This window comes from Lampetra planeri, unplaced genomic scaffold, assembly GCF_965212315.1.
Source record: "Lampetra planeri unplaced genomic scaffold, kcLamPlan1.2.h2 scaffold_238, whole genome shotgun sequence".
Classification (NCBI taxonomy): Eukaryota; Metazoa; Chordata; class Hyperoartia; order Petromyzontiformes; family Petromyzontidae; genus Lampetra; species Lampetra planeri.
The window spans coordinates 2,501-15,860 of record NW_027615068.1 but is presented as its reverse complement, the minus strand read 5'-3'; the positions used below and the strand labels follow the sequence as shown (position 1 = coordinate 15,860).

The 13,360-nt window shown below is 52.7% G+C and overlaps 1 protein-coding gene across 3 annotated transcripts in view; it reads right to left on the bottom strand.

Annotated features, from left to right (window-relative positions):
- Positions 1 to 9,789: 9,789 nt before the first annotated feature.
- Positions 9,790 to 13,360, bottom strand: part of LOC144740594 (uncharacterized) — a 4,944-nt gene continuing 1,373 nt past the window's right edge. The window contains exons 2-3 of one of the 3 annotated variants that reach the window (XR_013589683.1): positions 11,395 to 13,360; positions 9,790 to 11,094 (exon numbers count right to left, since the gene is read on the bottom strand). The exon at positions 11,395 to 13,360 is cut by the window's right edge and continues 26 nt beyond it. Coding sequence is in view for 2 of the 3 variants with exons in the window: in XM_078623411.1 (XP_078479537.1) it covers positions 12,319 to 13,360 (1,042 nt within the window). In the remaining variant the exon portion in view is untranslated. The other 2 variants (XM_078623412.1, XM_078623411.1) reach the window with 2 other exon arrangements.

The following is a 13,360-nucleotide window of genomic DNA, read 5'->3' as shown; positions in this document are numbered from 1 at the left end:
GAGACACACAGAGACACACAGAGACACACATGGACCCATAGAGACCCACACAGACCCACAGAGACCCATACTGATCCACACAGACCCACACAGACCCACAGAGACCAATACAGATCCACAAAGACCCACAGAGACCCACAGAGACCCACAGAGACCCATAGAGACCCACAAAGACCCACAGCGACCCACAGAGACCCATACAGACCCACAGAGACCCATACAGACCCACAGAGACCCACAGAGACCCACAGAGACCCACAGAGACCCATACAGACCCACAGAGACCCATACAGACCCACAGAGACCCATAGAGACACACAGAGACCCACAGAGACCCATATAGACTCACAGAGACCCACAGAGACCCATAACCCCACGCGTATTTTGAACTTGTTTGGCACCACACGTAGCCAACCGTGGCTAATCGGAGGTGCGGGTCAAGGACAACCAACAAACACAACAACAACAAACACAACAACAACAAACACATCAACAACAACAACAACACGAGGCAGCAGCTCTACAGACAACGAGTTTGCCAAAACCTAGACGACGATTTGAAAGTGCCCACACACGTACGCACAGTGCAAAAGAATTCCGGCATATACGTAACCACCAACACCTCCCCCGCCCGCCTCCCTCCCCACACCGAACCGTGACGGCTAACCATGAAGACTCGCCCGTAACCGGGTCTTAACCGTAACCGTTATCACGAGCCCTTAGCCACGACCTCCTGCGTACCGGGCAAGGTAGTTAACATCTCGCAGGGTCCGAGATCGAACTCACGACCTCTTGCGTACCGGGCGAGGTTGTTAACATTTCGCAGGGTCAGGGATCGAACCCACAACCTCTTGTAGACCAGCCGAGGTAGTTAACATCCCGCGGGGGTCCAGGGTCGAACCCACGACCTCCTGCGTACCGGGCAAGGTAGTTAACATCTCGCAGGGTCCGAGATCGAACCCACGACCTCCTGCGTACCAGGCGAGGTAGTTAACATCTCGCAGGGTCCGGGATCGAACCCACGACCTCCTGCGTACCGGGCGAGGTAGTTAACATCTCGCAGGGTCCGGGATCGAACCCACGACCTCCTGCGTACCGGGCGAGGTAGTTAACATCTCGCAGGGTCCGGGATCGATCCCACGACCTCTTGCGTACCAGGCGAGGTAGTTAACATCTCGCAGGGTCCGGGATCGATCCCACGACCTCTTGCGTACCGGGCGAGGTTGTTAACATCTCGCAGGGTCCGGGATCGATCCCACGACCTCTTGCGTACCAGGCGAGGTTGTTAACATTTCACAGGGTCAGGGATCGAACCCACGACCTCTTGTAGACCAGGCGAGGTAATTAATATCCCGCGGGGGTCCAGGGTCGAACCCACGACCTCCTGCGTACCGGGGGAGGTAGTTAACATCTCGCAGGGTCAGGGATCGAACCCACGACCTCCTGCGTACCAGGCAAGGTAGTTAACATCTCGCAGGGTCAGGGATCGAACCCACGACCTCCTGCGTACCAGGCGAGGTAGTTAACATCTCGCAGGGTCCGGGATCGATCCCACGACCTCCTGTAGACCGGGCGAGGTAGTTAACATCTCGCAGGGTCCGGGATCGATCCCACGACCTCCTGTAGACCAGGCGAGGTAGTTAACATCTCGCAGGGTCCGAGATCGAACTCACGACCTCTTGCGTACCAGAAGAGGTAGTTAACATCTCGCAGGGTCAGGGATCGAACCCACGACCTCCTGCGTACCGGGCGAGGTTGTTAACATCTCGCAGAGTCCGAGATCGAACCCACGACCTCCTGCGTACCGGGCAAGGTAGTTAACATCTCGCAGGTTCCGAGATCGAACTCACGACCTCCTGCGTACCAGGCAAGGTAGTTAACATCTCGCAGCGTCAGGGATCGAACCCACGACCTCCTGCGTACCGGGCAAGGTAGTTAACATCTCGCAGAGTCCGAGATCGAACCCACGACCTCCTGCGTACCAGGCAAGGTAGTTAACATCTCGCAGAGTCCGAGATCGAACCCACAACCTCCTGCGTACCGGGCGAGGTTGTTAACATTTCGCAGGGTGAGGGATCGAACCCACGACCTCCTGCGTACCGGGCAAGGTAGTTAACATCTCGCAGAGTCCGAGATCGAACCCACGACCTCCTGCATACCAGGCAAGGTAGTTAACATCTCGCAGAGTCCGAGATCGAACTCACGACCTCCTGTATACCAGGCAAGGTAGTTAACATCTCGCAGAGTCCGAGATCGAACTCACGACCTCTTGCGTACCGGGCGAGGTTGTTAACATTTCACAGGGTCAGGGATCGAACCCACGACCTCTTGTAGACCAGGCGAGGTAATTAACATCCCGCGGGGGTCCAGGGATCGAACCCACGACCTCCTGCGTACCAGGCAAGGTAGTTAACATCTTGCAGGGTCAGAGATCAAACCCACGACCTCTTGCGTGCCAGGCAAGGTAGTTAACATCTCGCAGAGTCCGAGATCGAACTCACGACCTCCTGTATACCAGGCAAGGTAGTTAACATCTCGCAGGGGCCGAGATCGAACTCACGACCTCCTGCGTACCGGGCAAGGTAGTTAACATCTCGCAGGGTCCGGGATCGATCCCACGACGTCCTGCGTACCAGGCAAGGTAGTTAACATCCCGCGGGGGTCCAGGGTCGAACCCACGACCTCCTGCGTACCGGGCAAGGTAGTTAACATCTCGCAGGGTCAGGGATCGATCCCACGACCTCCTGCGTACCGGGCAAGGTAGTTAACATCTCGCAGGGTCAGGGATCGAGCCCACGACCTCCTGCGTACCGGGCAAGGTAGTTAACATCTCGCAGGGTCAGGGATCGAACCCACGACCTCCTGCGTACCGGGCAAGGTAGTTAACATCTCGCAGGGTCAGGGATCGAGCCCACGACCTCCTGCGTACCGGGCAAGGTAGTTAACATCTCGCAGGGTCAGGGATCGATCCCACGACCTCCTGCGTACCGGGCAAGGTAGTTAACATCTCGCAGGGTCAGAGATCAAACCCACGACCTCCTGCGTACCAGGCAAGGTAGTTAACATCTCGCAGGGTCCGGGATCGAACCCACGACCTCCTGCGTACCGGGCGAGGTTGTTAACATTTCACAGGGTCAGGGATCGAACCCACGACCTCTTGTAGACCAGGCGAGGTAATTAACATCCCGCGGGGGTCCAGGGTCGAACCCACGACCTCCTGCGTACTGGGCGAGGTTGTTAACATTTCGCAGAGTCCGAGATCGAACTCACGACCTCTTGCGTACCAGGCAAGGTAGTTAACATCTCGCAGGGTCAGGGATCGATCCCACGACCTCCTGCGTACCGGGCAAGGTAGTTAACATCTCGCAGGGTCAGAGATCAAACCCACGACCTCCTGCGTACCAGGCAAGGTAGTTAACATCTCGCAGGGTCCGGGATCGAACCCACGACCTCCTGCGTACCGGGCGAGGTTGTTAACATTTCACAGGGTCAGGGATCGAACCCACGACCTCTTGTAGACCAGGCGAGGTAATTAACATCCCGCGGGGGTCCAGGGTCTAACCCACGACCTCCTGCGTACCGGGCGAGGTTGTTAACATTTCGCAGAGTCCGAGATCGAACTCACGACCTCTTGCGTACCAGGCAAGGTAGTTAACATCTCGCAGGGTCCGGGATCGATCCCACGACCTCCTGTAGACCAGGCAAGGTAGTTAACATCTCGCAGGGTCCGAGATCGAACCCACGACCTCTTGCGTGCCAGGCGAGGTAGTTAACATCTCGCAGGGTCAGGGATCGAACCCACGACCTCCTGCGTACCGGGCGAGGTTGTTAACATCTCGCAGAGTCCGAGATCGAACTCACGACCTCCTGCGTACCAGGCAAGGTAGTTAACATCTCGCAGCGTCAGGGATCGAACCCACGACCTCCTGCGTACCGGGCAAGGTAGTTAACATCTCGCAGAGTCCGAGATCGAACCCACGACCTCCTGCGTACCAGGCAAGGTAGTTAACATCTCGCAGAGTCCGAGATCGAACCCACGACCTCCTGCGTACCAGGCAAGGTAGTTAACATCTCGCAGAGTCCGAGATCGAACCCACGACCTCCTGCGTACCGGGCAAGGTAGTTAACATCTCGCAGAGTCCGAGATCGAACCCACGACCTCCTGCGTACCAGGCAAGGTAGTTAACATCTCGCAGAGTCCGAGATCGAACCCACGACCTCCTGCGTACCAGGCAAGGTAGTTAACATCTCGCAGAGTCCGAGATCGAACCCACGACCTCCTGCGTACCAGGCAAGGTAGTTAACATCTCGCAGAGTCCGAGATCGAACCCACGACCTCCTGCGTACCGGGCAAGGTAGTTAACATTTCGCAGGGTCAGGGATCGAACCCACGACCTCCTGCGTACCAGGCGAGGTAGTTAACATCTCGCAGGGTCAGGGATCGAACCCACGACCTCCTGCGTACCAGGCGAGGTAGTTAACATCTCGCAGGGTCAGGGATCGAACCCACGACCTCCTGCGTACCGGGCGAGGTAGTCAACATCTCGCAGGGTCCGAGATCGATCCCACGACCTCCTGCGTACCAGGCGAGGTAGTTAACATCTCGCAGAGTCCGAGATCGAACCCACGACCTCCTGCGTACCAGGCAAGGTAGTTAACATCTCGCAGGGTCCGGGATCGAACCCACGACCTCCTGCGTACCGGGCAAGGTAGTTAACATCTCGCAGGGTTAGGGATCGAACCCACGACCTCCTGCGTACCGGGCGAGGTAGTTAACATCTCGCAGAGTCCGAGATCGAACTCACGACCTCCTGCGTACCAGGCAAGGTAGTTAACATCTCGCAGGGTCAGGGATCGAACCCACGACCTCCTGCGTACCGGGCAAGGTAGTTAACATCTCGCAGGGTCAGGGATCGAGCCCACGACCTCCTGCGTACCGGGCAAGGTAGTTAACATCTCGCAGGGTCAGGGATCGATCCCACGACCTCCTGCGTACCGGGCAAGGTAGTTAACATCTCGCAGGGTCAGGGATCGATCCCACGACCTCCTGCGTACCGGGCAAGGTAGTTAACATCTCGCAGGGTCAGAGATCAAACCCACGACCTCCTGCGTACCAGGCATGGTAGTTAACATCTCGCAGGGTCCGGGATCGAACCCACGACCTCCTGCGTACCGGGCGAGGTTGTTAACATTTCACAGGGTCAGGGATCGAACCCACGACCTCTTGTAGACCAGGCGAGGTAATTAACATCCCGCGAGGGTCCAGGGTCGAACCCACGACCTCCTGCGTACTGGGCGAGGTTGTTAACATTTCGCAGAGTCCGAGATCGAACTCACGACCTCTTGCGTACCAGGCAAGGTAGTTAACATCTCGCAGGGTCAGGGATCGATCCCACGACCTCCTGCGTACCGGGCGAGGTAGTTAACATCTCGCAGGGTCAGAGATCAAACCCACGACCTCCTGCGTACCAGGCAAGGTAGTTAACATCTCGCAGGGTCCGGGATCGAACCCACGACCTCCTGCGTACCGGGCGAGGTTGTTAACATTTCACAGGGTCAGGGATCGAACCCACGACCTCTTGTAGACCAGGCGAGGTAATTAACATCCTGCGGGGGTCCAGGGTCGAACCCACGACCTCCTGCGTACCGGGCGAGGTTGTTAACATCTCGCAAAGTCCGAGATCGAACTCACGACCTCTTGCGTGCCAGGCAAGGTAGTTAACATCTCGCAGGGTCCGGGATCGATCCCACGACCTCCTGTAGACCAGGCAAGGTAGTTAACATCTCGCAGGGTCCGAGATCGAACCCACGACCTCTTGCGTGCCAGGCGAGGTAGTTAACATCTCGCAGGGTCAGGGATCGAACCCACGACCTCCTGCGTACCGGGCGAGGTTGTTAACATCTCGCAGAGTCCGAGATCGAACTCACGACCTCCTGCGTACCAGGCAAGGTAGTTAACATCTCGCAGCGTCAGGGATCGAACCCACGACCTCCTGCGTACCGGGCAAGGTAGTTAACATCTCGCAGAGTCCGAGATCGAACCCACGACCTCCTGCGTACCAGGCAAGGTAGTTAACATCTCGCAGAGTCCGAGATCGAACCCACGACCTCCTGCGTACCGGGCGAGGTTGTTAACATCTCGCAGAGTCCGAGATCGAACCCACGACCTCCTGCGTACCGGGCAAGGTAGTTAACATCTCGCAGGGTCCGAGATCGAACCCACGACCTCTTGCGTGCCAGGCGAGGTAGTTAACATCTCGCAGGGTCAGGGATCGAACCCACGACCTCCTGCGTACCGGGCGAGGTTGTTAACATCTCGCAGAGTCCGAGATCGAACCCACGACCTCCTGCGTACCGGGCGAGGTTGTTAACATCTCGCAGGGTCAGGGATCGAACCCACGACCTCCTGCGTACCGGGCAAGGTAGTTAACATCTCGCAGGGTCCGGGATCGAACCCACGACCTCTTGCGTACCGGGCGAGGTTGTTAACATTTCACAGGGTCAGGGATCGAACCCACGACCTCTTGTAGACCAGGCGAGGTAATTAACATCTCGCAGAGTCCGAGATCGAACCCACGACCTCTTGCGTACCAGGAAAGGTAATTAACATCTCGCAGAGTCCGAGATCGAACTCACGACCTCTTGCGTACCAGGCAAGGTAGTTAACATCTCGCAGAGTCCGAGATCGAACCCACGACCTCCTGCGTACCGGGCGAGGGAGTCAACATCTCAGCCGCTCACCCCAAGCTCTAAGTGATCCCGGGGTTCCCATAAGCCCCCGGCTCTCACATGAACTGAGTTGTGACGTAATTTTACAGTCTGTCGAAGGCGAACGGCGCGGCGATACATTCCTCTCGACGAGCTCTACGCGATGCGCTCATCGAAGATTCAAAGTTTATCTTCTTGGTTCTTTCGGTAAAGTCGCGTAGAAGGGAAATAATAAAATAATAAAAAATAAAACATAATAAAATATTTTAGTTCTTTCGGTAAAGTCACGTAGAAGGGAAATAATAAAAAAATAAAACATAATAAAATAATAAAAAATAATAAAATATTTTAGTTCTTTCGGTAAAGTCACGTAGAAGGGAAATAATAAAAAAAGAAAACATAATAAAATAATAAAAATATAAAACATACTCAAATATTTTATTACGTTATATTTTGTATTATTTTATTATTTCCCTTCTACGTGGCGACTTTACCGAAAGAACCAAGAAGATGAATCCCTGCAGTCACGAAAGCTTTAAATCGAAATTCAAAGTTTCGTTTCTTCTGCGCAAAACAAATCGGTCGCCCACGGCGTTCGCAACACGCCGTGGGGACGGAGTCGCCAGAAATAATTCTAGATTTGAAGCTTTCGTGACTGCAAGGATTCACACTCTCAGGTTTTTTCGGTGGTGTCACGTGGGTGAAAATAAAATAAAAATTAATACAAATTTATGAAAGTAAAAAAATAAAATTCACGACGTTTCGGAGGCAACACAAGCCTCCGTCTTCAGGTGGAACCGTCACAGCTACGATTGCTGTATCAAGTAAGATACAGGGTCGCAAACGGGTACCCGTACCCGGCCGTACCCGTACCCTACCCGTACCCGGCCGGGTACCCGTACCCGTACCCGGCCGGGTACGGGTAGGGTACGGGTATCGGGTACCCGATTGCGACCTCTGGGATGAAGCCATGTTGCAGGCGCGGGTGGGTTGATTCTAGGAACTTGAATTGTGAGAAGAGACAAGACGTTGGGAAATGAGTGACAAACGGTGACTCACCAGTGACTCACGGTCTACCCGCACCCGTACCCGGCCGGGTATCGGGTACCCGGTTGCGACCTCTGTGGCCCGGCCTACCCAGGAGTCTTAAAGAACGGCGATAATTTAGCAAAACAGAGCCATTTATCGCGGTAACCTTCGAATGAAATCGCTAAAGCTACGTGTCACGCACGCTTTGAATGCTTCGTAACGTATCACATTGTACTGTACTCGCCGAGATTCTGTCCGTCGTCTGCGCACTTGAACGATGTTTAGGGTTGTCGATGGCAAATTTTGGCGAATCGATATCGCCATCGTAAGATCGAAATGCCCCGAGTCGGAGCGTCGTTTTTGGCTGCTGCAGCTCCTTACTATTAAAATTCCTTCCCTTTATTACGCTAAGCCTACCTCCTCCCTTTGTTGCTGCTAATCCTACACAATGCACGGGCATAATATGACTTTGAGACCCCCCCCCGCCCACCTCCTACGCATTCCACAAGTAGTGACTAATCCCATATCAGCATTTTCCATAAATATGCCAAATTCCTCTGTTGATATGCAAATTCCTTTGTCAAGGCGCCCTTCCCTCTCTAGCCCAGCAGCTTAAATATACGCTGCCAAGCTTGGTGGTGCCCATTCAAACGCTGTCTTTCCGACAGACCTGTTCTTCACCCGAGGACGGCTGCTTGCGTTGTGGCCGAAACGTCGTGAGAATTGTATCTTAATGTTTTATTTATATTATTTTATTATTTTCCTTCTACGTGATGACTTTACCGAAAAAAACCAAGATGGGCACCTGTACTCTGACGATACTGTGACGAGCATGGGGCATCGTCTTTGCTGCTGTTCGCCTCATTGGCGTAGGCCAATCAGTCTCAAAGGCAGTGCCACGTCACATCAGCCGCACCACCTCTACATAACAATAGGCTCAGTCAACCATTCTACACAACAAAGGCTCATTTCCTGGCAGCGATTTCAGCCGCACCACCTCTACATAACAATAGGCTCAGTCAACCATTCTACACAACAAAGACTTATTTCCTGGCAGCGATTTCAGCCACACCACCTCTACATAACAAAAGGCTCAGTCAACCATTCTATACAACAAAGACTCATTTCCTGGCAGCGATTTCAGCCACACCACCTCTACATAACAATAGGCTCAGTCAACCATTCTACACAACAAAGACTTATTTCCTGGCAGCGATTTCAGCCACACCACCTCTACATAACAATAGGCTCAGTCAACCATTCTACACAACAAAGACTCATTTCCTGGCAGCGATTTCAGCCGCACCACCTCTACACAACAAAAGGCTCAGTCAACCATTCTACACAACAAAGACTCATTTCCTGGCAGCGATTTCAGCCGTACCACCTCTACATAACAAAAGGCTCAGTTAACCTTTGTACACAACAAAGACTCATTTCCTGGCAGCGATTTCAGCCGTACCACCTCTACATAACAAAAGGCTCAGTCAACCATTCTACACAACAAAGACTCATTTCCTGGCAGCGATTTCAGCCGCACCACCTCTACATAACAATAGGCTCAGTCAACCATTCTACACAACAAAGACTCATTTCCTGGCAGCGATTTCAGCCACACCACCTCTACATAACAAAAGGCTCAGTTAACCTTTCTACACAACAAAGACTCATTTCCTGGCAGCGATTTCAGCCACACCACCTCTACATAACAAAAGGCTCAGTCAACCATTCTACACAACAAAGACTCATTTCATGGCAGCGATTTCAGCCGCACCACCTCTACATAACAAAAGGCCCAGTTAACCTTTCTACACAACAAAGACTCATTTCCTGGCAGCGATTTCAGCCGCACCACCTCTACATAACAAAAGGCTCAGTCCCATTTACACGCACCTGTATATCATCCGCACGTAGTTTACACAACAAAGGCTCATTCCTAACAGCGTGCTTCAGCCGCACCGAACCTCACAAAAATAATATCCAGGTGCCTACCTTGGCTCCTCCCACCCTCAACCAGTATATATACGAGGACTGTTTTCTTGGAATTTCTCATTTACTTGATACAGCAATCGTGCTGTGACGGTTCCACCCGAAGACGGAAGCTTGTGTTGCCTCCGAAACGTCGTGATTTTTATTTTATTTTATTAATTTTAATCTTTTTTACCTACGTCACTTTACCGAAAAAACCTAAGAAATATGAATCCTTGCAGTCACGAAAGCTTCAAATCTAGAAAGAAATAGAGACGTTTGTTATTGGACACGATGCATAATCCTAATACATCAACACCCAGGTCTGCCATTCTGTCATCCTGTGACTAACGCGCCACGGATTGGTTGAAGTGCGTCACGTGACCGGGGCCAAGCAGCCAACCAGAGGCGCGCCCCTCACAAACATGGGCGCGCAGTCATCACGCACAGCTCAGCCCGCGTTCGTGTGTAATGACGTCATGCCTCCAACCACTCACGTACAGTGCTGACTTTTCCCCCCACTATGAAAGTTTAATTAGATAACAAACACACAGTTTTGTGTGTGTGTGTCGTTCTGTCACTGACGCCTAAACTTGCCAGAAGATTTATATAGAAGATAAAATAGGTGGTTGGGGGGGGGGGGGCGATGCAGGCAATGCATCATAACACTTTAGTCCTGTGTGTGTGTGGTAGAATGCACAGTTGGCACAGTAGGGGCACAGGTGGTGCATCAGCCAGTCGTCTCGGTCATCTCGGTCAGTCGACCCGTGGCACCTGCTGGGTCTGCCCCGTGACCTCCTCCTGCCAGCGGGCGTTCGACACTTCACGTGGTAGCCTCAAGGTGCACATGGCCTGGCACAAGCGTCGTGGTGACGTCACCGCCACTTAGTGGCGAATGGCGGTTGTTGTTGTTGTTGTTGAGTGACTTGATTCCTTGAAGAAATGTATCATCCATTTGGCGATCGCTCATCTGAAACCACTCGTTGTTAAGACTTGACGTGGAGCTTTCCGTGACTGCCGGAATTACTCTGTGGTTCTTTGGGTGAAGTCTACGTAGAAGGGAAATAAATGGACGTTGAATTTAAATAAATGACATTTTTACTTATATTAATTTTACATTTTTCTTTACCTACGTGACTTTACCGAAAAAAAACCCTAAAAATATGAATCCTTGCAGTCACGAAAGCTTCAAATCTAGAATGAATTCAAATGTCATTTATTTTCTTTCTACGTAGACTTTACCGAAATAAGCAAAGTGTAACACCGCTTTACACCATTGGGACCTCCTTTGCCAGTAGCAAAATATGATAATAGTTTTTTTTACCCTTTTATGTGGCAACAAAATTGACACCTTTTTACGAGGAATCATGTTTGCATTGACCACAATACCTGCAAACAAAAAAACACACTCTGATGATGTATGCACTGTCCTTGAAGTTGATTGGTCCACGCCCGAGACAGCTTTTCTTAGAGCCTAGTCTCACATGGTGTTGGACCAGATGACGCCAAAAGGCGCACAACTCAAAGACAACGCACCATCAGAGTATGAGAGCTCGGGGTAAAGCATTTACACCATTGGAACCTCCTTTACCAGTAGCAAAATATGATAATTGTTTTTTTTACCCTTCTATCTGGCAACAAAACTGACACCTTTTTTACAAGGAGTCATGTTTGCATTGACCACAATACCTGCAGTCGTAATGCAAACAAAAAACACAACTCTGATAATGTATGCACTGTCCTTGAAGTTGATTGGTCCACGCCCGAGACAGCTTTTCTTAGAGCCCAGTCTCACATGGTGTTGGACCAGATGACGCCAAAAGGCGCACAACTCAAAGACAATGCAGCATCAGAGTATGAGAGCTCGGGGTGAAGCGTTTACACCATTGGAACCTCCTTTGCCAGTAGCAAAATATGATAATTGTTTTTTTTACCCTTTTATCTGGCAACAAAACTGATACCTTTTTTACAAGGAGTCATCTGGTCCAACACCATGTGAGACTAGGCTCAAAGAAAAGCTGTCTCGGGTGTGGACCAATCAACTTCAAGGACAGTGCACACACATTATCAGAGTTGTGTGTTTTGTTTGCATTCCGACCGCAGGTATTGTGGTCAATGCAAACACGACTCCTTGTAAAAAAAAACTGGTGTCAGCTTTGTTGCCAGATAGAAGGGTAAAACAAAACAATCATCAGTAACACCGGTTGTTATTGCCAGAAAGGGCATTTAAACCGATTCTTATTTTTCAAGTGACGACGATGACGACGATGATGGTGGTGATGATGATGGTGATGACGATGACGATGGTGATGATGATGGTGGTGATGATGATGGTGATGATGATGGTGATGATGATGATGGTGATGATGATGATGGTGATGATGACGATGATGGTGATGATGATGGTGGTGATGATGATGGTGATGATGATGATGATGGTGATGATGACGATGATGATGGTGATGATGGCGATGACGATGATGGTGGTGATGACGACGATGACGATGATGGTGATGATGACGGTGATGGTGACGATGGCGATGATGATGACGATGACGACGGTGATGATGACGATGCTCTCCCACCACACCCCTCTCCAGCCTGACCCCTCCCCTAACCGAATCGCTCTGTCCCACCGCTCTCTCGACACGCTCGCACGCCACGTGGCCACAAGGCCTCATCACCACCACCATCACCACCACCATCACTACCACCATCACCGCCACCACCACCGCCACCGCCACCACCATCACCTAGGTAAACCGACGTCTGTAGCCGCTGACTCGCAGCTTCCAGAACCTCCTCCAAGAGGCTTCTCCTGCGCGCCGGAGAGCGGTCGGAGAGAGGAGGAGGGGGCGGTGGCGGTGGATGATGTGGACGATGATGTGGAGAGTGTCGATGATGATGATGGGGTGGAGGAGGAGGAGGAGAGTGATGATGATGATGATGTTGATGATGATGGGGTGGAGGAGTTGGAGAGTGTCGATGATGATGATGTGGAGGAGGAGGAGAGTGATGATGATGATGATGTGGAGGAGGAGGAGGAGGAGGAGGAGGAGGAGGAGGAGGTCGATGATGACGATGATGATGATGATGATTCGGAGCTGCAGCTGGTGACGTTGCCGGTCCACCGTTGGAGTTGTTGCGGTTGGCCCCGGCGTGCCGTGCCGGCTCGCACCAGCGGCGTGGCAACACCACAGCCTCCACAGACGTGGGCCCTGGTCTAGACGTGGGCCCTGGTCTAGACGTGGGCCCTGGACCAGACGTGGGCCCTGGACCAGACGTGGGCCCTGGACCAGACGTGGGCCCTGGACCAGACGTGGGCCCTGGTCTAGACGTGGGCCCTGGTCTAGACGTGGGCCCTGGTCTAGACGTGGACCCTGGACCAGACGTGGGCCCTGGTCTAGACGTGGGCCCTGGACCAGACGTGGACCCTGGACCAGACGGGGGCCTCACGTTCGGCAAGGGGCGGCACTCGGGCTCCGCGTGGAAGTCGAAGTGGAAGTCCATGGACACGTCGAAGTGGAAGTCGAACGGAGACGACGGAGAGGCGGCGGTGGTGGCGGTGGCGGCGGTGGTGGCGGTGGTGGCGGTGGTGGTGGTGGCGGTGGTGGCGGTGGTGAGGGGGGAGGAGCCGGATGTTGGGTTTGTCTCC